General features: G+C 32.3%; 2 protein-coding genes across 3 annotated transcripts in view; one reads left to right on the top strand and one right to left on the bottom strand.

Annotated features, from left to right (window-relative positions):
- The window catches only part of EEA1 (early endosome antigen 1), a 127,941-nt gene extending 104,496 nt beyond the window's left edge, over nt 1-23,445 (top strand). For both annotated transcript variants that reach the window (XM_079142821.1, XM_079142822.1), the window contains 11 exons: nt 1,605-1,935; nt 2,410-2,511; nt 5,352-5,546; nt 8,622-8,804; nt 14,421-14,606; nt 16,197-16,328; nt 17,252-17,437; nt 18,367-18,605; nt 18,875-18,995; nt 19,599-19,697; nt 20,397-23,445. In XM_079142821.1, the coding sequence (XP_078998947.1) occupies nt 1,605-1,935; nt 2,410-2,511; nt 5,352-5,546; nt 8,622-8,804; nt 14,421-14,606; nt 16,197-16,328; nt 17,252-17,437; nt 18,367-18,605; nt 18,875-18,995; nt 19,599-19,697; nt 20,397-20,519 (1,897 nt within the window). In that variant the 3' untranslated portion in view covers nt 20,520-23,445. The remainder of the gene's footprint in view (nt 1-1,604; nt 1,936-2,409; nt 2,512-5,351; nt 5,547-8,621; nt 8,805-14,420; nt 14,607-16,196; nt 16,329-17,251; nt 17,438-18,366; nt 18,606-18,874; nt 18,996-19,598; nt 19,698-20,396) is intronic.
- The window catches only part of PLEKHG7 (pleckstrin homology and RhoGEF domain containing G7), a 66,382-nt gene continuing 62,170 nt past the window's right edge, over nt 22,712-26,923 (bottom strand). The window contains exon 17 of the mRNA XM_079142854.1: nt 22,712-26,286. Coding sequence (XP_078998980.1) covers nt 26,179-26,286 — 108 coding nt within the window. The 3' untranslated portion in view covers nt 22,712-26,178. The remainder of the gene's footprint in view (nt 26,287-26,923) is intronic.

The raw sequence follows: 26,923 nt of genomic DNA, 5'->3' as shown, positions 1-26,923 counted from the left end.
TTTTATAAATAGCAATGAAATGAGGTAGTTGGTAATGTTGTTCTTTTCTATCCTTGACAGTTTTTCCTTCCTGTGGCTGTTCTATCAATTTTTGAGTAAGGCATGTTAAAATTTCTGACTATGATTGTGGATTTGTTTATGTATAAGTTCAGTTACTACTTATTTTTAATAAACAAGTTTTATTTCTGTTTCATCTTTTTTGGGACCACCTTTTTCACCTTTTTTTCTAATTATTTTGGGGAAAGTTATATGGCATAGTAAGTAAATGTAGCTAGTCCTAATTTTAGGGTTGTTTTTAGAAGTTGTTTTGGTGCTATGGATCAAGCTGGCATACTACCTCTGAGCAACGCTCCCATCCCCTTATGGAGAATTGAACTACGTTTAATCCATCATGTCCCGTTGTTTCATGTATAGGCCAGTTATAAAATCCTATAAAATTTTAAAGGGCCACTATAAAATTGCTCCACTTAATCTTTTATTGATGTCATATATGGGATGGTAAGACATAATGTGTTTAATCGTATAATAAGAGTTAAATGCCTTATCTGTTTAGACCTTTAAATGTCAAGGAACTGTCAGGGAACTATTGTGTCCTATGAACCTGCTAACTTTCAGCATGTTTTTGGCTTTTTTTCTTTTCTTTTTTTTTTTTTTTTAATAGAGTAAAATCATGTTTCTGACACTAAAAGTTGGAAGATTTCAAGATACAAATACAGTTCTGTTATTATATTGATTCTCAACTTGAAATGTGTGACTAGTATGTCTTTAAACAACCTTACGTTAGCATATTACTGAATTTATGCTAGTTATAAATTTATACTGATTACATGGGAAAGAGTATACTTTTTAGAAATTTTGTTTTGCATCTAGTTTTGACTTTAAAAATGGTTGATTTTTAATGGTGTTTTTTTACTGTGTAATATGCATGATTTCATGTCTTTTTTGAAAATAGTGAAAGGCTGTAGTTTAACTTTCTTAAAATTATATCTTCATCTATTCATTCTGGTACAAAAATGCTATATTAGAGGATAAATGATAACAAATCACTCATGTAATCAACCAGGTTATGGTTAAAGAAATCGTTTATTTAAAATAGATTAAATAGATTATTTCAAAATCTATTTTTGAAATAAAATATTTTTTTTTCTCTGCAATAATGTTAAATATTTTGATGTTTAAGACCAAACACATCATGTGTTTCATGTTTTCAAGGAAAGAAGCAAATTTTCCTATGTGCTGAGGAACTGACACACTGAATTAGGTGCTTTAGGGTACATGGAAAACTTTTCTGGTTGTGGTAGACCCTGTAAGGTCTGCAATATACAATTTGTTTTGAGGATCTATTGTGGTAGACAAGACTGGATTAGGTCAGGAGGCTTAAAGGGTTTTGATTTTACAATTTACTTATTTAAGGAAAATCTACATCTGCTAAATGTTTTGGTCAGATGTTTTAAGGCATTTTTCAGTTGTGTGATTTTATGAAATTAAATTATTTTTACTAATGAACTATGTACAAGAAAATTTTAAAGCTCAGTAATTATTTATGATTAAACTTCAAGGGTAAATTATGCATTATTTTTTAAAAGTATTTCTTAAATGTCCAGTGTATCCAGTACAAAATTGGATTTACAGAAAAAATCTGAAGCCCTTGAAAATATTAAGCAAGTGCTTACCATGAAAGAAGAGGAAAAAATGATCCTGAAACAAGAAATTGAAAAGTTAAATCAAGATGCAAAGATGCAGCACAAGGAATTGAATGACAGAATTCAAACAGCAGTAACAGAACTGAAAGAAGTGAAGATGGAGAAAGAAACTCTAATGACAGAGCTTTCTGCTGCAAAAGAGAAATTATCAAAAGTTTCTGATACGTTGAAAAACTCCAAAAGTGAATTTGAAAAGGAGAATCAGAAAGGAAAAGCTGCCATATTAGATTTGGTTAGTTGTTTACATTTACTTCCTTAGGTAAAATTGATATCTTATTTTAAATGTACTTTTTTTTTTGCTTAATTTACTGTTGACTATACCCCCCAGCCCTATGTGATTATTTCTTAATTTATTTAACACTTTACTTTAAAAATTTCTTGTTTCCATTTTCTTAAAACCCATTGTTTTACTTTAAAAATAGACTAATTATAAGCAATGTAAAATGTGATTTCCAAAGTGTTCTAAAATGTTCTAAAATGTTATGTAACTTATTTTATTGTAACTATTAATTGATGATAGAAACTCTTAGCATGTTGATGTTTCTTCCCCTTTACTATTTTATTTACCTGTTTTTATCATGGAAATGGATAAGCCTATTCCATGATTTTAGTTTATGTTCTTGTATGTATCTTACTAAGCTTATAAAACAGACTTTTTAAGGTGATTACAAATATTTTCTGTGTAATATAGTTTCCCCCTTTTTAGGAAAACACTTGCAAAGAATTAAAGCATCAACTTCAAGTACAAACAGAAAGCACACTAAAGGAACAAAATGAACTGAAAAAGTCACTTGAAAAGGAGAAGGAGGTAAGATTTTCTTTCTTCTGTAGCACAAATATATAGAGTATAATAAGGCTTTTATATTTAAAAAATATTTCCACCTGGATACTTAGGTAAAAGGAAGGTTTATTTCTTTGAAATGTAATGGGTCATGCAATTACATTTAATTTTAAAATTAATATTTGTGTCCTATGTACCACTGAAAATATTTAAGCTAGTTTAAAATAAAAGACTAAAATAAAGGAATATAGTTAATAAAAGTAGAAAATTGGGTCAATTAATGATAGTTATAGTTAGATAATCTAGGTTAAGAAATATTATTATGGCTGAAAAAAATCTTAATAGGCTTTCCATAGAATGATTTTTTGAGGGGGCATTTATTTCATGAAAATTCATATTAATATATTTGATAATGATTATGTAATCATCAAGAGATATTTATTTCTATGGTTAATGCTTTTGTTGTTCTCTAGCTAAAAACTCAAGCAAATGGGTATAAAGTATAGTTATTACTCTCCAAAGACATACCTCTTGGCAGCTGGAGTCTAGACTTGCAGCTTTCTAGAAAATCTGATTTGATAATGTTGATTTGTGGTCCTGACAAATGTGTGATGTTATTGTATTCTGGTTTTTGATGGATAGAAGATATTTGTATTATAAGTTACTAGCCATGTAAGTGACAAAGTAATAGTGGTTTAGCTTATAAGCTGTGAATCAAAATTTTCCAAATTTATATCCTGGCAATGTCATTTATTAGCTATGACCTTTTTTTATGTTTGACAACTTAGAAAAATACTCCATTTCCTTAGCGATAAAGTGGGGGCTAAATATAATAAAATCTATGTCACGAAGTTATTGTTAGAAATAAATGGGTTATGGTAAATGGATGGAACTGGAGAATATTATATTAAGTGAAATAAGTCAATCCTAAAGGACCAAAGGCCGAATGTTTTCTCTGATATGTGGATGCTAATTCACAATAATCAAGAATTGGGGATGGGGGACTGGAGACCAGAGGTACTTTGGATTAGATGAAGGGCAGGGGAGAGAGAGAAGGGGATATAGGGGTAGGAATGACAGTAAAATGAATCAGACATTACCCTATGTGCATATATGATTATATGGCCTATGTAACTCTACATCATGTACAAGCAGAAGAATGAGAAGTTATACTCCATCTGTGTATGATGTGTCCAAATGCATCCTACTGTCATGTATAATTAGAACAAATAAAAAATTTTAAAAAGGAAATAATGTATTTGAAGTACTGAGAATGATGATTTTAAAAAGTAAATGTTCATATATTAGCTAATGTTTTATTATTGGTTAACACTATATAAGCATTCCTATTGTTATACTTACTTCTGTTTTGAACAAAAATATTAGGCTCTACACTGGAGATAAACTGGGGCATCTATACATAGCACTGAAACTTTTTCAAAAGTAACTTTGAATATGGCTAAATGCCCAAAGGTATTTCCTAGTTCTTAAAAAAGTATGTTTGATTCATTTACATTTATTCAATAAAAATCTAAAACAGGATGTTTTCAAGATATATTAGTTACTGGTACCATTGTGTGGCATTCTGTTTCTTCTCAAGTAGAAGAGTGTTCATAAAATATTCATCTGTCTTTCATAGTAGCTACACATAAGGAAATTTGAGTGCTGAAACTGACTCAGTTGAGGAATCCATTCACTGTCCCCAACAGCATATGAGGGATGGGAAATTTCTAATTTTGATTTGTCTCAGACTGCAATTCTCTTTATAAAGAATCAGACAAGTTATTTTAATACAGTTTAGGTCCTCCCCAAATTCAAAATCTAACAAATATATCAACCAAGGATTTTGTTTTTGAAGCAGAGAAAAGTAGTGCAGCTAACAAATTATTTGTCTACTGTTTTTGTAAACAACTTGTGGCATTAACACAAAGGTTAGTCAAACAGAAGCTGCCTTGAAGTGATGTGTATTCACGATCATGTTATAGGTTGCAAAAGATTGTCCTTTGGATGCAGTCACATAGTGGAAAATTATCTGATTATTATGAATAAATCTCAATTGCACTTTTAAGCTTAAAGGCTAAGTAAATGAAAATGTTCACTGGTATATATGTCTTCCATTTATAAAATGGAAGGCAAAAGAAAAGCAGATGAATTTCCCCCTGAAGACATTCTTTCACTGATTAAAGGTTTTATGACATTAAAAAAAAAGTATGTGTGAAACATGAAAATATAACTTTGGAAAATGAAAAATAGTAATAGCTCAATTGACTGCACAGGATCCTCAGGATGACTTCTACATGCTATCTAATTTTGAACAGAAACAACCTAGTAGATTATAAAAACAAAATAGTAGCAAAATATGCCCCAGGTCTCCAAATAATTATTGTACAGTTTAATTTCATTTCGTTGGATAGATACTGAAATAATTGCTAAAGAGATACTTAGTTTTATCATTGTTCATATAGAGCTAATCTTTCTGATTAATTGTGGCAAATAGGCTCAATAACATTTGAGCATATTCTTGGAAGTGAATAGATATTCCAGCAATCTAGACTCTGATATTGACTTTCCTATTCTCTGTGATACAAGAGCATACGAATTAGTTCATTTTCAACTCTACCTTATATAATTATAATCTAAAAAGAAGATAGGATTAAAGAAAATTAATCTTACATGCCATCTAAGCGAAAAGTATTAGTTGTAAAAGCAGCATGAAGGCAGGGATAGTTCTCTTTTGTTAAGTACTAGTTATTCTTGTTGAACAGGCTCAGTAGTTTCTTCCTAAAGGAGTGCACAACATGTAGTAAGAACTCAGTATATGTCTTTCAAATGAATAAATGAATGCCAAATATTTCATTTTCTTTTAGACTTCTCATCAGTTGAAGTTGGAACTCAGTTCTATTAAGGGAGAAGTCATACAGGCCCAAAATACATTAAGACAAAAGGAAGAAGAAGAGAAACAGCTTCAGGGGAACATAAATGAACTAAAGCAATCAACTGAACAAAAGAAAAGGCAAATTGAAGCACTCCAAGGAGAAGTTAAAATTGCTCATTCACAGAAGGTATTGATAAGAAATTTGTTTACTTTTTATAGGAAGAAAAAGTGGAAAATTAAGGTAACATGATTAAAACAGATGAGTTGTAGCTCAGGAAAGTTTATATATGCTCCAAATTTGTCTAAGTTAAATGTATGACTTACATTTGATTGTATGACTAAATCTCTAAGTCTGGATTTCCATTCACCATAACCATGTTGTCAGATAATTCCTGCTTAAAATGCTGGTACTAATCATCTGTCTGCTGGACATGAAACTGCGTTTTGTAGAATAACATAACTACCACTTAATGTCAAGGCAATTACTTGTGTAACATTTCTAGTGTATAAGAAAAATTTAAAGGAATTCAACACAAATCATCTTTATTAAGAAAAAAAGAACAAAAATCACAAAGTGGGGATGTATCTTAAAAAATTCAGTAATATGAAATTTCACGTGGCATATTTGATATTTTAAATAACTTCATAATGGTTTCCATTTTCAATAAGAAATGGCACAATTTATTGTTAAGTGTCTCTTCTTCATGCTCAAATATGTCTTAATACTTGTCCAGACCAAAAGTTGGTAAAAGTGGGTTATATTTAATATAAAATGTTTGAACAAAATGAACATTCCCATGTGTCTTGAATTGGTCAATGGAGAAGAGAGACATAAGTCCATTGTGTGGAGAATAAACTAAATGTCGTGCCATTGAGAGTTGGCTGTCATACTTTTAGAGTAAAAAGAATACAAATTAAAAAATCATAATTATGCATTTTATGTTGATCAGTGTTTTTGTAGCTCTTATGCAACTTTACAAAAGAGTAGTTTTCCAGTAATGTAAGCAAGAGTGGACAAATTTTATTATCACAGGTAATCAGAAACCAGGGTGCAATTACCACAGTGTGCATTCTTATTGCATACTTTGATATCTTAGGTCTATTTTGTTTTTCAAAATATTCTAGTTTCATATTCCTGAGAACTTCCTGAGAAGTTTATTTTTTTTGTTAGAAGCTCATTTTTATAGCCTCATAACTTAGTGAATTTTTAAAATACAGCTATTTTAGCATATTTTCTCTTTCATTAAATTATTAGATAAATTTCTTTCAGATTTTTGAATTAAATATATAGACCTTTATATTAGTACCTGGGTGCTAGAATAAGGAATCTGTTTCTTGACTTTGAGGAGGGCAGCAGCCTTTTGAGTTTTTTGGGAGTTCTGCATTCATGGTCTTCATAAATTAGACTTGGAATTTAGAGTAACCAACTGGAGAATATTTGTCAGGCTGGTTTTGTTGAGGAACAGTGTGGCATCTCGAAAGACAAATTTTAGAGCTAGGTGGATCTGAATTAAAATTTAGCTTTTTGAGGTTTTTGCTAGGTGATTTGACTGAATTGAAATAAAGGAGCAAGCAGGGAAAGCACTGACAAACTGTTGTAATAATCTAGACAGTAAAAGATGATGTAAACTAAAGTGTTAGAAATGAATGATTTAGGAATATGTTTTAGAAGTTAAGTTATTGAGACTTTCTGATAGATTAGATGGTGAGAGGTAATGGAAAGAGAAATCAGGGATAACTCTAGATTTGAGTTTGTGTTCATGAATAGTTGGTAATGCCATATATTGGAAGAAGTAGCAGCTTTTTGATATGAAAGGTTACTATTAGAAATCAAGTATTCTTCTTGAGATAGATATCTATGGATCATTCAAATGGAGAGGTCAGGAAAGTTCTTGGATTTAAGAACCCAGAGTTCAGATGGAGAGTTAGAACTGGGACATCAGTTTGAGAGTTACTTATAAATAAAAGGTATTTAAAGACATGGGTCCGTTTGCGATCTTCAAAGGAGAGAGCATGCATAGAATAATAGGGAGCCAAATGTAACTGGGAAGGAAAATCTTTATTGATCATGGTACTTCACTATAACTCAGGACAACTTGCCAAGGGAAAAAAATAGGTTTTATTCAAAGCTGGTCTTGAGGAAGACAGTGAACTTTTTCTTTCTCAACTCTCCATCTTCAGGTACTCAAAGGCACAGAAAGCTTTTGTAAGAGAGAGGAGGCATAGGGAAACAAAAGGCAGGAATTCTACATATGTTGATATAGCTAGGCTGTATTAATCAGAAATATGTCACTATCTCAAGTGTCTGGACCTGGGTGGTGGAAGCCCCTCAGCCTCCATTGTCAATATCAGGCAATATCAGATAGTTCAGTTTGCAAGTTAAAACAATTTGGTGCTTTTAATTTCAAGGGAGTATGTAAGTTAGCCTGTGTGTGCATATCTAGCAATTTTCTGTTTGCTTGTTTTGTTTTGTATTGGGGATTGGATCCAGCTGCACCCTCAACTCTTTTTTATTTTTATTTTGAGATAGGATCTTGCTAAGTTGCTCAGGTTGGCTTGAACTTGCCATCCTCAGCATCCCATATCACTGGGATTACAGGTGTACGCTACTGCACCCAGTATCTACCAAATATTCTTAAAGACTAAAGACAAGTTGATTTTAGAGATGTTTTGATCTTTGTGAGATTTTTCTTTTTCTGCTTTGATATTAATAAAGATGACCTTCAGAAAATTTTCAGAAAATTGTTATTCTTGAATTTCCAAGTAGTAGAAAACATATATGTCTTAATTTCTTTCATGTAGAAGTTTCCTTTAGTTTAACCTTAAAATATATTATCTGAGGCATCCAGCACTGTATTTTCCATCAGAATGCAGTTGTTACTCTTTCTTCTGAGACCTGATACTACTTCCTAGTTAAATGCTTTTTTCTTCATTTAATTGCCTTTGCATTTTATGGTTTTTAATTTATTTATTTACTTAACTTTTCTGTGGTGCTAGAGATCAAACCCAGGGCCTCCTGCATGCTAGGTAAGCATTTTACCACTGAGCTACACCTCTGCCTGTGTTTTTTATGGTTTTTAAGTTGTGACTTGTTGGATTTGGTAATTCTTTGATTTAGAAGTATACAATAAATTACTCTTTATTGAAGTAAAATTTTAGAGCACAAATGCGATTAACCTATTTTCAGAAATTTTAGTTGCATGAATTTCATTTTATGATTTTTAGTATGCATATTGTTTCAAATAACTACTGTATGTTTCAGACAGAGCTTGAGAATAAACTGCAGCAGCAGTCAGCACAGGCAGCCCAGGAACTTGCAGCAGAGAAAGAGAAAATATCAGTGTTACAGAACACTTACGAAAAATGTCAGGAAAATCTAAAACAACTTCAATCTGATTTCTATGGGAAGGAATCTGAACTTCTGGCCACGAGGCAAGATCTTAAGGTATAATAAACTATATTATGTCTTAGAAACTCTGTTACTTGTTTATAGACATTCATTAATTGATTAATTTGAGCCCAGATTGGAAAGGGAAGGCTAATATTTGTGAAATATCATACTTGTTTTCTACTAAATGACTACTTTTGGATTAGATGCTTTAAAAATTAAATTATTTTATATTAGAATAATGATATACAAAATATGAACATTTTAAAATGGATTTTGCCAGGCGTGGTGGTGCACACCTGTAATCCCGGCAGCTCAGGAAGCTAAGGCAGGAGGATTCCAAGTTCAAAGCCAGCCTTAGCAATTTAGTGATGCCCTAAGCAACTTAGCAAGACCCTATCTCTAAACAAAATATAGAAAAGGGCTGGGGTTGTGGCTCAGTGGATAAGCGCTCCTGGGATCAATTCCTGGTGCCACCCCCAAATAAATAAATAAATACAAAATAAAGTGATTATATCTATAATAGTAGGATATTTCAACATGTTATATTGTTAGCTTATTAAATTTTTTTTGCTTTTTTAAAAAATGATTTCAAAAATGGTCTGCTGTTAGAAAATCTAATGCGTTTTAAAGGTTAACTACTTTGTGAAAAATACAGCCTTTCTTGCTTGTCAGGCAATACTGACTCTAGTTTTGTATATTTGTCAACTCCCCTAGATTACTGAAATGTCCAGTGATTTAAATTAGGAGGTTTTAACTCAAATTAATACTAATTGTAACTAACAATGTATAGAAATTTTACCCTTGATAATACTATTTGATTTGATAAAATACATGTTTATTAAAATGAAGGATATGGAAAAAAGATAAACAATTTTTATATAACACTAAAGTATCAGTTCTCTAAGGAAAATGGAATTTGTGTGTTCTCACAGTTTCCAGCCAGGTTTTTTTTTTTTTTTTTTTTTGTACCAGGGATTGAACCCAGGAGCACTTAACCACTGAGCCACATCTTCAGCCCTTTTTTATTTTTTATTAGAGACAGGATCTTGCTGAGTTGCGTAGTGCCTCACTAAGTTGTTGAGACTGACTTTGAACTCCCAATCCTCCTGCCTCAGCCTTCCAAGTCTCTGGAATTACAGGCGTGCGCCACCATACCTGATCTCTTTTTCTTTTCTTTTTTGGTTTTGTTTTTTGATAAGGTGAAATATCATGCTTTCTGTTTCTATCCTTTGTTTGGGATTTGTTTGTTATTTCAAGTGCACTACTGGAAAATTTCTGTTGAAAATCACAGAATGTTAAAATGTTTTACATATATAATGTATATATTTTATTCTCAGGCTCTTTTAGGGAAGGCTTTATGAAAGAGGTAGGACTTGATTAGGTCCTGCAGGATATGTAGAATTTGAATATGCAGAATCCTAGAAAGGCCATTTCACTTAGAGGCACAATTTGAGAAAAGGTGCCACAGTGGGAATAAAAAGGCAGGACACAAGTTATTGTCTGACTCAAGTGCTGGTTTATGTGTGGGATTTAGGTTTCCAAAGGAAGATCTAAATGGTGAAGTATCTTAGATGCCTAATAAAGATGATTAGATTTTACATTTGGGGTAAGGGAAAGTGAAGTCTAAGCAGAGAATAAATGAAGAGAATAGACTTTTGGAAACTTAACCAGGAGTGGATTGTCAAGTGGTTGGGAATTTAATTAAGAGGTTATATCCCTTTTTCCATAAATTCTTGTATCAGGAGTGAATTGATTAGAACTAGGAATAAAGTTAAAGAGGAAGGAATAGAAGAGATTAACCACAGAGATGAAACAAAAGGGATGAATGCATAGTAGGCTTCAAGGGAAGTGGAAGAAGAAATGATAATTCATGATTTAACAAAGAATAAGAAAATGGGTAAGAGAATTTTTATAATGTCAGTAGTATACACATGTATTTACCTGTGTGTGACAGAAAGAGCAAGAGAGATCAAAAAGATCCAAAAAACAAAAAATAAGGGAACATAAGAAAAAAAGATCCCTTGACATTTAGGTGGTGTTAAATTACTTTTATTTTTTTTCAAAACACTGTTGTGGAGGATTTGGGACTTAACCTAACAGCATTAGGAACCACTGAAGACATTACATAGATTTGTATTTTAGGTAAATGACTGGCTGCAGAATAAGGAACAGGGATGAATACAGAGACCAGGGAGAAGACTTTACAGTAGTCCAACTGCAGGATAATGGTGGTTTGGGCTAGTAATAGCAGTAAGGATGGAGAAAAGTGATTGAATTTGAAGAATACTTAAATGATAAAAGAGTTGAAACTTAATGATTGTAAAGGTCCTGTAGAAATCACTCTTTTCATATAGATCTATTATTTACCCAGAGTACATAACTTAACAACAGGACTTAAATCTCTTAAATCAATATTTTTTTCATTTTAAGCCACAATTTTTATTATACCTGAAAACTATATTGTATATTCATAATTTCATACATGAAAGAATAATTCAAATATAAATGCAAGCAAAAAGAAAACAGAGGGTCAGTTAGCCATAGAATTTTACAACTAAGAAGTCCTGGCTAGATATTTATTCTAAAGCTTGCTTCTACAGGTAAGAATGGGCCTAATGCTGTACAATGATAGAACAAGGTTAGGTCTTAGTTCTTATTCAGAGCCTCTTTTGTTTCTTTCATCACCATTTTACTAGCTTTTTTTTTTTTTTTTTGACAAAAGATTTCCAAATCTTGTATTAATGCCTTTAAAATGAAAAGTGTATGAACTACTTAGGAATTTAATTTCAAATAAAGGACAAATACCTAGGGAAGTGCAAATGATACTATAGACCACTATAAGAGATCAACTATTATTTTTCTTTTTCTTCAGTGATGTTATATGATCTTGTAGGTAAGAGAGAGAGAGAAGGGGAAAGATTCAGAACCTTGTGCACCACAACACCCACCTAAGTTAAGGCCGCTTGACCACTGTGAATCACAGTGTGTACTTGGACACCAGTGAAATAAAAGACAGCCAGGCCCAGTTTACAATGTTAGCCCCATCTGCTGGATCACTTATGAAATACTTAAGTTTGTTGATTGAATATTTCAAATTAGTTATGCTATATATTATTCTTGGCTGTCCAGGAAAGATAAAAGTGGAATTTAACTGTAAATATTATACCTTGAGTGAAGTGAAAATTCTAGGGTAATAAGTTTAGGATGAAATTTAAATCTCTTTCACCTAGTACTATCTCTTCTTTTTATCACGCATCAAGAAAAAGAAATAAATCAAAAAGGTTTTATTTTGAAAGGAGATTGAGAAAATTTGCTGAACAGACAAAATAAATAGCTACTTCACAATACCACAGGAACTCTCTTTTGCTGAGATACTAAAATGTGATTGGTGTGATCAGTGTTAAGGTTAATAGGTAATCTACTCAAGGATTTGCCTATTGCAATGGGTATGGATGAGTTTAAGATAATTCCAACAAAATCACGGAGTGGGAGAAGGGATTCCTAAAGCTTGGCAGACAAGATAACATGGTTGACAAGTAATATAAAAACAACTTTTCAAGTGCATAACAGTATGCCACAGAATAACATAGATGAATATTCAGAGGCAGTGTATAACAATATGTCTTGGTATCTTCAAAAGGACCTCATAGAACAGTCCAAATTTGAGTTTGGCTTTAAAGAGCTATCACTGGATTTTATAGGTTTAAAATTTTACAGGCCATGAGTTTAAGATTTTATAATCCATGGCCATTTTCAAATTTTTATGGAGTTCTTGTAGAATTCTTAGGAATTCTTGTGGAATTGCTTTCCAGGCTCTGGTAAACCTTGGTATTCTTTAGTATTACATTAGGCCCTCTATTACCTTATTCTATTTGCAATAGACTTACTGGACTAACTTTGCAAATTTTATTGTTTACATGTGAAGTCACTCTTATGCTTATGACATATACGTCAGTTCCTAAGTGTACTCAGGAGCCTTCTGTGAACCACATTTCTTAGAGGGTCTCATACTCATTCTTTTTCTGTGTTTTTGGCACATAGCAAGTGCTTTACTACCCTATTTGGTTTCTATGTTATATGCTTATTTTGTTTTTTCAGGCTATCTAGTCAATTCCTGTAAATTAAGCACTGGCTTATACCTTTCTCACTTAATGGTTAGTTGACCAATTAGTAAGGAGGCTTAAGAAGTTTATTGTCCTACTGGCAGTCATTGAAAACTAAAATTTAATTTATATAAGAAAGAATTCTGAACTTGATTATTGGTAAGCAGTAAAATTTTTTTAGGAACCTTAAGAATCCTGGTAAATGAGGTCCTCATTTATTCTTTCATTTATTTTTACTAAGTACTTATTTATATAATCCTAGCCAGTAAAGATTCTTTCCTGAATTATATTGTCTGCTTCCTTTTCAAAGAAACTATATGACACAAATAAGAAAGTTCAGCTTTCTAGATCTGGTGGAAGAGCATCTTGGAGTTAGTTCTCTGTCCCTGCTGAATGTGAGCAAAAGCAACTGAGAGTGGCAAAGTTCCTGCCATTTCCATTATTTAGCTGTTATCATATCTTCCCCCAAATGACACCTAATTGAGGAAGAAAAAATTGCCCTTTCTTCAACTTTACCTTCTCACAGTGTTTGGATCTTAGGATTGTCAACGATTGTAGTCTGTTAACTGGCAGTAACTACTTGTACCACATAGATAGGCAGTTGAGAAGATGGGCTGGTATTCCTTTCAGGATATAGCCTCAGATGTCTGACTGAATTATTCTTTTGATTCACTTGATCAGGCAACTATGGAACACTTTTTTCTTTTTCATAAAGACAAAATTCCTTCTTATTTACCAAAGTTTTTAGTATGTCTTAGGACCTCATGTATCCTACAAAATGTATATGTGTACATATGTAGCATTTAACTCTCTTTTAAAACTGTGTCCTTTCATGTCTCCCCAGTCTTTTCTTTAACCACATATATATTTGCTAAGTGTATTTGGTATGATCCCTACTTATTTGATAGTCTTTCTTATCACCTGGCCAATATTGAAGATGTGATAAGCATTCAGTAAATATGCTTAGATTATTTCTAGAGGTTGTGGAATTATTTTGCTTTTATTAAATATTTTGTGCCATTAATGTGTCTCACAGACTTAGCAGTTAAACATCCAGATTTTTTTAACTTTTACATGATCTATTGAAGGGCATAACATGTTAACTTTTTATAATATAGTTAGCTCCTATGTCGTGATGTTTCAGTTAGCTACAGACCGCATATACAGAGGTGTCTCGTCAGATTATAATGGAGCTGAGAAATTCCTATTGCCTTGTATTTTTACTGGAACGTTTCTGTTTTAAGATATGTTTAGATACACAAGTACTTAACATTGGGTTACAGTATTTAGTGCAGTAACATTCTTAACAGGTTTATAGCAATAAGCTCTACCACATAGCCTTAGTGTGGAATAGGCTGTACCATTTAGATTTGTGTACATGCACTCTGTGACATGTCACTTGGCAAAATTAGCTAACAAGGATGTCTAGAACATGCTCGCATGGTTAAGTGACACATGATTATATAGTTTTCCATAATGCTTATATTAACTGTTATGTTGCTGTTGAAATTTGCTAAAAAATAGCATATAATAATTTGTTTTTTTTTTTGTTTGTTTTTTTTATAAGTCTGTAGAAGAGAAGCTTTCTTTAGCACAAGAGGACTTGATATCAAATAGAAATCAAATTGGGAACCAAAACAAATTGATTCAAGAATTGAAGACTGCCAAAGCTGCTTTGGAACAGGATTCGGCAAGGAAAGAACAGCAATTGAAGGAGCAGTGTAAAACACTACAAGATACTCAAAAAGAAAAGGTATTTCATTTTTCTGACTTAAATGCAGAATCTAAAAGCTTCAGTGGTTTGGAGATCTTCTAGTCAAGCCTTTTAGCCTTATATTCAACATAGGTATCACCTTTACTTTCAATAGCTTTCTCAGGATGGCTAGAATAGCTAAAACATGTTTGGTCACTGGGAGTTTTGTGTTAGGAAGTACTTCTTAATAACCTCCTTGCCATCTCTACCCATTTTTTTCTTACTGCTCTTCTTAGTTTTACAAGCAACTGCTTTTTACACCATTGAATCTTGGTTACTTAAGAACAGGTATTACAGTTTTTTACTATTTCTCATATAATATGTTGTTCTCTAAATGTGTGAATGAGATAATAAAAGGTCTAGGAACATGCGTGTTAAAAATTCTTAAAAGAAAGAATTGGCTTTTACTAAGGGGAAGTAGAAGTTTATTTTATATAAACAATATGAAGTTATGAAGTTGAAAGCATTGCTTTATATGACCAGTACATTAAAAAAAAAAAACACTTCAAACTTTATGTAGAAGAGAAAGCTAGATCCAGAAACATTTTATTTTTTGTTTATTATTTGAAATTATATATTCCTATCAGCTGATAAGGCATTATTCTAAATAATTCCTGAAGTTATTGGTATGTTCTAAATTGTGCAATTCCCAAAATTCTTTTTAATTATAAAAAAATTGGGGATGTTTTTGTGGATATAGGGATGGTGAAGTTGGAATTCATGATTTATACGTCAAGTTTGGAAAGTTCTGACTGAATTATAGGTTTTGTGTGCACACACGCTTGTGTGTGTGTATTAGTTACAGGGAATTTAGCCCAGCAGCACACCACCACTGAGTTCCATCCTCAGCCCGCTTTTTAAAATATAATTTTGAGACAGGGTCTAAGCTGCCCAGCCTGGCCTTGATCTTGCAATCCTCCTGTTTTAGCTCCCAAGTAGCTGGGATTACAGGCAGGCACTACCACACCAAGCTGGAACTGTAGTTTTTAGGTATTTAATTGCAACAGTGTTATATCAGACACATCTGGTTTCAGAGGTAACTTCACCTATAATGGATTATTTATCTTAAACTTTTGATCTTTCTCCTACAAAATGGGGATTAAAAATCTATTTATTATAGAGATTAAGTGATATAATATGTAATGTTCTGCTAGGCACCTATGTAAAGATAGTGATACTGAGAGAATAGAAGTTAGAAGAATAAGAATGAGAGCTGGGGGCTGTAGCGTGACAGTGGCAGAGCACTTGCCTAGCACATGTGAGATACTGGGTTCCATCCTTAGTAGCATCACATAAAAAAAGTTAAAGTGAAAGTTTAAAAAACAAAAGAAGAAGAATGGTAGTTTTGGCTAAAGTTTGTAGACTTGTTACTCTGGTCCCACACTGTCCATTTTACAGTATTAACTATAACCATTTAGACCTTATAATGATATTATTGAAGGAAATAGGCTAGAGAGGGTACATTAATTTGCTCAAATTAAGTACAAAAGGGAGTGCTAGTGTCAATAGTTGCAGTATTTTTATTACACTAATTTTCAGTTGAGTGTTTGCTTTGAAATTTTTTTTTAATAAAGCCCTTTTTTTTAACAGTCAATAAAAGAAAAAGAACTAGCAAATGAAAAATCTAAATTGGCAGAGATAGAAGAAATTAAATGTAGACAAGAAAAAGAAATCACCAAGCTCAGTGAAGAACTCAAGTCCCACAAACAAGAAAGCATAAAGGTATGTTAAAATAATCATTTTTCCTTTCCTCTGTGTTGTTGTACTTTTCTATAAAATTGCATATGTGCTGACATAACTAATATGTTATATTAGGAAAATTGAGAGAAAATTGCTGTGTGCTAGGCAAATTATTTTGATATTTTTGACCAGTAACTCTTGAAGAGTGATTTTGCATTTCATGGTACCTTACCTACAATAACCCTAAGAGATTAGATTTCATTGAATGATAATTAAGAGATTGATTTAGAAAATGATACTTGTAAATAATAAAAATATGTAAAAATTTGGAATTAAGACTTTAAGGAATTGTTTTTTCTAATTATTTTTCTTCTTAAAATCCTTTAAATCTCTTGTTTTTAACATTTTGTCTGTTATAAGCATAGATCAGGTGTGAGCTAAGGAAACCATTTGTCATTTGCTTTATAAAATGTTATTCATTTTCTTAGAGAAAGGACAGATTCTCTCAAGTGCTCTCATAATACTCTTTATTTCTGTCAGCACACCTAACATTTTGCATCATAATTTATTGTCTCACACCCTCATATTCCTCCAGAATTGACTTCCGTAAAGCAGGGAAGGTCTATAACTCATTACATCCTCAGAACGTAACAATGTGTGATGACTCAATGACAACCTTTAATAAATGCTTATTAAGTGAGAAAGGGAGAGGAAGGGGTAGAGATCTTCTCCACATAATATAATTAAAACATGTACATGCCACACGTCACCCAAGTTAAATAATGATGTTGAGTGGGCAGAAAGCAAATTTACTCTTGCAGCTCTTTAGCCAACTGTTCCAAATGCTGAACTTGAAGAACATCATATGTTAGTAAGACTCATTGTGTCTGTGGTAAATTGCATAAATTTCAGCTGCCTGTGAAATATTTACTATCAAGAATGATCTATTTTTTACCTTTCAACAGGAGATAACCAATCTCAAGGATGCCAAACAACTTTTGATTCAGCAGAAATTAGAACTTCAAGGAAAAGTAGACTCACTAAAGGCAACTCTTGAACAGGAGAAGAGAAACCTGCAGATTCTAACAGAGCAGGTGAAAAAGGAAGAAGATGAGTTGAAAAAAGAATTTATTGAGAAAGAAGCTAAACTGGTCAGTGGGTTAGTGGTGGGAAGTATGTTCTGGAACAGTGCTCTAAATCAGTCTGGGGGAGGATTTTTCTACCTACAAGTTGTGACTGAAGTTATGCTTTCTTAACATTTTAGTTTTCAGGAAAGGAAATCTGATTTGCTTAAATAGTTGACATGTGATTGGGAACATTTTATTCTATTATCATATTTTGGTTTATATCAGTGAAAATTCAATTAAAATATAATTGTAAAACACATTTTTTGTGTGTGTGTGCCAGAAATGTTTGAAACACATAAACACACAAACTTATAGATTGAGACATAAATGGGGTGAAAGCTACTCATGTGAAATTTGTTTTGTCAAAGTGAATGTTGATAAGGGGAAACGGAAACTTCAGTTTGGAATTAGGATGAACAAAGTCAGCTTTTCCTTCCCTAAGCTGTACATGCCAAATGGGAAGCATCTGGCTTTCCTTTATTGAATTAACTTCAAATATCCCCAGATAACTTGACTGCTGAATGTCCTAGTTGAAGAGCTGCCATTTTTAGTTCAGAGAGTGACTTGAAGGGCTTGTATTGTGTTTTTGGCAGGTTGATAGAGACTACAGGATACACTGAGTGACCTCAGGAAATGGCAGCTTTATCTGTAGGGCATTGTGCTATCCCTGACCATGTGCAGCTTTCTCCTGCTCTGGTAGAAAAACGAGACTCTCAAGTAATGTCACTTTACCTGGACCTTATGAGAGGCCTGCTACCCATCATTTCAGCAATATAGCATTTGAGCCCATTCAAATTATACAGATGTTTGCAGAATGTTTTATGTATGTCTAAAGAAATACATTCTCCTATCTCCTTTCCTAAAGCAGCAATTTTATTTATATTGCTAGTATTGTAAATTTAATAATTTTGTAATAGGTCCCCCCACACACCCACATTTTTTTCTTTTTTCAGCACTCTGAAATAAAAGAAAAGGAAGTAGGAATGAAGAAACATGAAGAAAATGAGGCTAAACTTACCATGCAGATTACAGCATTGAATGAGAATTTGGGCACTGTCAAGAAGGAGTGGCAATCTAGTCAGCGGAGAGTTAGTGAGCTGGAGAAACAAACTGATGACTTACGTGGTGAGATTGCAGTCTTAGAAGCGACGGTTCAGAATAATCAAGATGAAAGGAGAGCACTGCTAGAAAGGTAACTGATGTCTACTACATAGTCGATTTCCATTGTGGGTAATTAAAAGATTGTTACAGTCCATACTTTTAAAATGAGGAATTAAGAAAAGTATGTTAAGACTCCAAGTATTTAAGAAGCCATTTAAAAAAATTAATCCTTAGAACAATCAAATAATTGAAATGAATGTATTATATTTAAAATTGCTAACTAGTCCATTGCCTATATTCTGGAAAGATTCTTTCATGATTTTTTTTTTTTTTTAATTATCTCTTTTCTGTCTGTTCCAGATGTCTTAAAGGAGAAGGTGAAATAGAAAAACTTCAGACCAAAGTCCTAGAATTGCAAAGAAAGCTGGATAATACAACTGCAGCAGTGCAGGAGCTGGGCAGAGAAAACCAGTCCCTACAGGTAAGTCACCTAAGATGTGAGGCAGTTCCTCAGTCTAGAATGGACCTCCTAGTGCAAAGCAGGTCTGAGGTGTGGCTTACCCTAGTGAATGCCAGGCCTGGGTAAGATCCCAGCACTGGAAAAAAAAGCAAAACAACAGAGCTCAGGTTTAATAAGTATTTTCAAATGGCTATTGTCTGTGCAGCAATATTATAGGTTTTATAGGTTATTAAATATAAAACATAAAGAACTTGTTTAAGAGATCTATTTAGTTTGAGAGCCATGTCATTCATGCATGAATCGTCAGTACAGGGAAAGAATTACAAAATTCAAGAATACCCAAGAATGGAAAAGTCAGAATGTGTTAAAGAAGTGATATGAGTATGTCCTTAGAATCCCCAGGAAGGATTGATCATTAGGGTTAGACTAATTACCAGTGCTTCTGAGGAATATAATTTAATTTTATTTTTGTTCAGATTTTTTTTTTGACAAATGAAAGTTGAGCAATCTATTTCTGATTTTTAAATTTTATTCCATGTTGCAGACAGCCAAAATTAGAAATAATTTATCATTCTTTAAAATGTTGAATATCATAATATCTTGGAACTTTTTTTAAAAAAATAGATCAAACATACACAAGCATTGAATAGAAAGTGGGCCGAGGACAATGAAGTACAAAACTGTATGGCCTGTGGGAAAGGCTTTTCAGTCACAGTGAGACGGGTAAGTGATTTGGTTCCTGGAGCTGGATTTCATTCCTCATTGGCAATATTTTAATCATCAAAATAGTTGGGCATTTAATGGGTTCTTTAAAATTTTTTATTTATTGGTAAACTTTAATTTTTAAGCACATAGAATAAATTTCATGTATTCTAGTTTCTAGTTAGCCTGTGTTTGAATTTTAGCTTTAAATTCAGTCATTTTTTTTTTTTTTTTCCTACTGAGTTATTCTATGGGACATTTTCTGATCCAGTGCACCAGTGTCAAACTCATGAGTTTTAGTCATCATTGGGTTCTATTAAAGGAAGAAAAAGCAGAGAGATATAAGAAAATGTATTTGAAATAATACTGTTATGTTTAAATTACGATCAAAGACAGTATTTCTGAAACATTTGGCAAATAGAATAGTTTTCCATTCCATAGGCCTGTTTTTACACTTAAAAATGCCTTTTAGAGTTTTTTTTGAAAAATTTATGATAAAAACCAGCATTAAATGTTTAGATGTAGTGTTAAATAGGAAGCATTCACTTTAATATAACAAAGGGGTTAAATTAACATATTGAAATATTATTTCATTAAATAATAGGATAATCACTGGAAAGTTAGTATGCCTTCACAGTGTATTTTGTGACATTCATGTAGTTTTATAATGCTTTTGGTATAGTTTTTTACTTGAAATTGTTTAATTTTTGTCATTTACAGCATCACTGTCGCCAGTGTGGAAATATCTTCTGTGCTGAATGTTCAGCCAAAAATGCCTTAACTCCCTCTTCCAAGAAGCCTGTTCGCGTCTGCGATGCATGTTTCAATGACTTGCAAGGCTGATGGTCATCACAACTCTGGAGTAATATTACACTAACATTAGATTTTTAATAAATGTGCTTAATAGAGGTCTTGGACTACTCTGTTTTGGACTTTGGTTGCAATACTAGACCAAATTAGAATTCGTATATTTTGGAATGTTATCGATATCAACTAAAACTCTTCTATTTTTGTGAAACTTGGGTTCATCTTCCATTATTTTTTCCATTTAACCCCTGGAACAGCTTTCATGCCAAGTTTAGAATTAGCCAATGAAATGTAAATAAACTTTGGACAGAAAATAGCAATGTATTTTTTTAAATATAATTTCATTGTTCACAAATGAGTATAATTCCATAGCTTCTTTCTCCCAAATTATATGTACAAAAGTGTACATGGATCATGTTATCACTTGCTTTTGTTGCACAGTAGCACACTAATTGTTTTAAGTATTCTTTTTGTGGACTCATGCACAGAGCTATAAAACTTTCTATCTTTATCACTTATATATAGGTCTGTAGCTCAGTTATGTTGTTATGTTATAAATTTACTACTTGGATGTTTTAAATACAATTTGTGTTAAAAATATGTACTAACCATGGATTCAAACATGGTTTTTGTTTTGATATTATGGATTAAATTCTCTTCAGTAGATTTTATGAAAACCTCTATAAAATCAGTTTGCTTACTTTATGGTAACTCTGGGATTGTATTTCGAATATTAGGGTTAAATTTTCTTTTTCTTTTTGTCTTTTTCCATTTTGTTTTTAAACTCCCACATATTTTCCATTAAAAATCCTATAAAGCTTCCCACCCTCACCATCAATTGGAGCATGAATAATAGAAATCGTATCATGGTCCTATTCTCATTTTCTTGTAAGTGGGAAGTCTCCTGAGGTTAGCTTTCATGTTACACCTTCATTTTGTCTCTCCAGCATCTTCAGGATTCTGAGTTTGCTTTTTAATGTATCTGGGGTTTTTTTTCCTTTATTTGGTTTTATCTTCCCAAGCATAGTTCAGCATCACTGTAATTGTTTAGTAATTTTGCATCTTAAGGCTAGAAAATGGTATTGCTATCGTGTTTGCCATGAAAACAAAATACAAAATGATAAGAAATCATTAAATATTCTACTTCACATTTTCTTCTTACCTAATAGGGGAGAATTTTTAAAAGTTGTAAAATTGACTTCAGATGGTTTTGAGTTGGGGACCATGTTAACTGGGAACTCAAATTTTTAACTTTGCAAAAATAATGCTTGGAAATTACCTTTAAGTAACAGCTGGAGAACAGCGTGTATCACCCAAAACAAATATATTTAAGAACCCCAAAGCTATGATAACAACTGAAACAGAATTACCACACACCTTAAGGGTAAATAATAATTAACCCTTTTGAATGCTAAACAATGAATTAGAACATTATTTTTTTCATTATCTTGTTAATTTAGAAAACTGGAAAGCATCTGGAGACAGAAGTCACTAATATTCGTTTATTAGTTATCTTTCTAGAGAAGAAATGTAAAGTCATACATTCATTCAGTGGAATCATTTAATAACAATAGTAGCTAAGAATGAGAGTTAATATTTCATTTACCACAAATAATTTATAAGGTGCACTTGCTTTCAAATATCATTCTGAAATGAAATTATGTTTTTGTCATACCTACACATATATAAATAAAAAGAGATTGCCACATATTCATTTAATTACTAAAAAGAATTTATAGAAATCCTGTTGTCAGTCAGTAGCTATTAAGGATACTGATTTTAAATTCATGAACTTGTATAAACATATCCTTGAGCATCTATAATGATGAAATAAATACTATGGCTCTTAATGAAAAATAATAGTTGGATAATATAAACTGAACAATTTATCCTTTTTATATACTAATAAATTCTTTCAAAGTTGTCTTAATTCTATACATTTACATGTAAGTAACACTGTGTCTGTGGGAAAAACACAGATATTCACAACACCGTTGTGAATTTTTGTTTTTGTTGTTGTTTTAAGGTAGTAAAACTTCATGAGAATTCTGGATTAGAATGTTAACTTTATCACTGGACGCACTGCAGACTTCCCTGGGTCTTCCACCCCCACTCACCCACATGTACTCACAGAATTGTAGGGGTAACAAATAAAACAATGTGTGTTTGAGTGACTTTTCTGTTTTTATCTAATTAATCTCTTTTCATAGGTCTCAATAATTTACCTATTTAGACTATTATACTGATAATATAAATGAAACCCAACATTCTTGCTATTCACTCTCAACAGTTTAATGTGTTTTGGAAACAAAAAGGGTTTTTTTTTTCCCCTTTTGATTAAGAAGTCCTTTTCTGAGTTCTTATTGGCTGTACATTTTAGATGTTTGCTGGTACTATTAATTTTTCAGTAAGTTGGAGCTGGCAAGTACAGAGTCTCAGTTCTTGGCTCTAATGAAAAACATGTTGGCATCAAGTGTTAGCAAATTGCAAACTGCAGAAATGTTAGTTAAAATCAGGTTTTGCTGGCGTGGTGTGGAATAAATCATACCTACAGAATTCTTTTAATAGAAGGCAAAGTTGCTGGTATAGGGTTTGTTAATTTTGAAGGAAAAAAAAAGAGGGAAAAAACACACAAAAACCTCAATGCAGTGTACAAATAACATTTTGTTCAACTACCTCTTAAAGTGGAATTAGCTAGTTTAGTAGTTTCCGTACAGTAATGTTAAATAGTAACTGCCAAATTTGTTATTTTCCCATCTCTCTTAAAAAGTCTTTGATTTTCATATAGTTTTAAGATCTTTAAAGTCACTTTTTTTAATCTTGCACTTGCTTAAAAATGTTTAGCTTTTAAGTGGAGAGCAAATTATGATCATATATTTTGATATTCATGACCTGTTTGACGATAGAAGTTTTTTTTTTTTTAAATGCACTTTGGTTATAAAACCATGGATGATTTGATCCATATGATTTAAATGTGCCATTGAGTTTGTATTCCTAGACACGAGCCTGATGAATGATAGTCTGTAATTATAATGTGCCACACATTACCGTGTCTTACTTGCCCTATGCCTGAATTTTAATGATCAATTTGTTATTGTTGCAGATGTGAATATTGTGCATAAACTTACTAAATTTATGTAAAATTGTGTAAAATAGAATTGGAAATCACTAAGTTCTTTCTGTGTAGAAGTAATGAACTTATTGTAAAATGATGTAGTTGTGTGTATGACATTCTGTACTTGGACTGGATCATATATTCATAGCTTCTGTACATACCTTTGCATGAATATTTTCTCATTTAGTTTTTGGGTTCATTATTTGTGTTGTATTTACTACTTGTGATCATGTAGTTGTGCCTTATTTTGTGAGAGAGTTTAGCTCAGTAAATACTGTAATTTCTAACCTCAGTGATTCGGGTTATTGATTATAAATATAACTGATAAATCACATCACAGCATTTAAATCTGTGTAAAGACCAATGGAAGGATCCTTACTGGATTGTTGCTTTTGTCTTTTTTTAATATGTTAAAGATGATATTAAAAAGCATTTCTTTCTAATAGAAGTATTCTATGACTATAAATTATTTCGTCTATTTTTAAAAAGAGAACAAGATATACAAAGCCAGCCTCAGCAACTTAGTGAGGGCCTAAGCAACTCGCCAAGAGCCGGTCTCTAAAATAAAATATTTAAAAAGGGTGGGGGATGTGGCTCAGTGGTTGAGCACCCCTAGGTTCAATCCCTGGTACCAAAATAAAATATAAATGAAGAGAACAGGATATTAACCATTTCGCATGAATTTATTTACAGATTATTAGGACTCTGCACTTGGATATAGACAGTGATTATATTTTAGTGTCATTCAACTTAGGATAGTAATTAAGTTCCTGATCTCAAGAGAAATTAAATGCCATTTTTGCTTGAGTCACTTCCTTTTCACTCCATTCCACATTGTGGAGAATTAACAAACCAAAAAGAAATATCAAAAATATAAAATTAATTTCCCCTTTCATAGTATATGTAACTTTAATACTCAGGTGACCATTTAAAGATACTTTTTTGAAGACCCAATATACTTTTTTTTTTCTTCTTTTTTCTTGTTTTATATCTTACTGGACTCAAGGGACTGAAAGGGATCTAGAGAGATGGCCTCATCCTAATCCATTGCCTTCCTCCTTGGGAGATTTATAGCAAAAATAGCAAAAATTCCTTGTAAGATGATCATTAATTTTTTTCCTAAAAATATTTATTTTAGTCAGAAGTTTCTTCATAAGTCTTCTCTTGCATAAACCTGTATTGTCTTCACCTGGACATAATTGCTTTCAATTTCACCCAGATAACATCTCTTGGAACTCACTTGAAATCTGTTCTCTTCTCTGCCTTGTCCTCTTCTCATTTGTTTTTAGCTATGAGCAATAGTTACCACTTTCCAGATTTTCCTTTCATTTTCACTGATTCCTAACAGACGAATGTCATGACTCAATCCAATGGTGCTTGGCTCTTGCACAAGGGCTTTTCTGCTGCACTGTCCACACTACTTTGCATGGTGAAATCTGTGTCTTCCTCAAAGAGTTACTGTGCACATTGCTTCCCCAAACATCATCCTCTCTATTCTGTTCTGCAGCTTTAATAAAACAGTTAAGGTTTCAGTTTTCTGGTAGCAAAATTTGATAAATTTGTTATTTCCACTTTGGAAACTGCAAAAAGCACCATGCCTGAGATTGAAGTTTGTGGGCTTCCCTTTGATACTATCTGACCCTACAAGCAGGTTCTTTAAAGGCAGCTAATGGTACATCCCACCATGAATAATAGTTCAAGCTGCCTTTCTTGATAAAAATTTGAATAAAGTTCTAAGTTCTGTTGAATAAAATTGAGTGACTATACTGTGTTAACACACGCACACAAACCAGTCAAATCCTGAAAATATTTTTTTGATGAATACCATCATTCTTCAAAAAGCAAAGATAAAGATACCTAACTACAAATATCTTCCATATTAAAGTGTTAATTGGTGAATGTAGAAGAGATATTTGTTTTATTTTTCTTAAAATAAAATAATGGAATTTGATCTTTGGGTTCTTTTTCTTTCCAAGTTAGAGTATTATAAATAAACCTAAGGTGAGTAAATTGACCACTGGAGAATAGGAATTTTAAAACTGCTGTTGTTAAAATACAGAACTTATTTATTTCTTAATATATTAAAAGAGCAAACTTTGTATCAAAAAATTACTGTGTTTGAGGTAGGACTCTGAAGCAGTAAGACTGGTTTACAAGCAATGTAGGAAAATTGATTTCATTATTTTTATGGATACACACAGTAAAATATCAGAATTCATACTGGACACAAGGAGTGGACCTTGTTTTCTTTCTGATATTCCATTTATCTGATGATTCATCCTTTATAAATTACAGTAGCACCATTCTTCACTCATGCCTCATACAAATCTGACTGAAATATTAGAAGACAGTCTGGATATCAATATGTAGTTGTTAAGAAGTTCCTCAGAGTTCAAATTTGGTGCAGTCATTATTCCTCTATGCTAAGGACTTTCCTAGCTCAAATTCTCAAATTCTGGAATGCCTATAAAATGCACAATTCCTTCTAGCTCATTACTAGGTAAGTGTTAACCAAAAAGTTGAACAAAAGAATACTTTAAGCCCTAACCTCTAATAAAGTTTGCCACTTGCTTTAGGTCCCTAAATTTCAGAGGATTCTGCAGGTACTTTGAATAATGGTATTTTCTTGGTTTCCTGACTCTTGGTGAAGCAAGAGATAGCTGTTGTTATTTGTGTCATCCATGTTTTCTGTGAAAAAAGAATAATACACCTAGATTAGAATGCTAAACAGATTATTTCTCACATGTTTGGGTTCATATTTTCCAATATATTTATTGGCTTGATTTTGAAGACTGAAGACTAACAAACATTTGCATACGTTTTCCATTTCTTTCTTACATCTAACTTAAGTATCTCTAATCATATAGAAAAATGCAAATAGCTTAACTGAATATGGTGTACAAGCTGGATAAATAGTCATGGGTAATCAAGGAACCATAATCGTCAGTGATGACTAATTAGAAAAATGTGTACTGAGAATAAAAATAGTTTGGAAGTTGATTTTCTTGACTTCCATTAAGAAAGAGGTTCTTAACTAGTGGTATAATTTGAAAAACAGACTCTGAGGAAGGAAACCCGAAAATGGAGTTCTTAAAAATAAAGCAACGTTGTGTTTATGGTCTGGCCATATTGTTGCTATAATGAAAGACCACCAGGGGTAAGACGAGAAAGTAGGAACTTACAGAGAAGCCAGAGTCAGGCGGCTTCTCTTTCAACTCATAGCTATAAAGCAATGGCATATTTTCAAAGGTTGAAGAACGGACTTGATGTTGCTCATTATTGCATTGGGCCATCACTTAAGCTGACATTGCATTATTTGCACTTT

Source organism: Sciurus vulgaris (assembly GCF_902686455.1).
Source record: "Sciurus vulgaris genome assembly, chromosome: 5".
In the NCBI taxonomy this organism is placed as follows: Eukaryota; Metazoa; Chordata; class Mammalia; order Rodentia; family Sciuridae; genus Sciurus; species Sciurus vulgaris.
The sequence above is the reverse complement of the archived record's forward strand: the minus strand, read 5'-3'. Positions and strand labels throughout refer to the sequence as shown.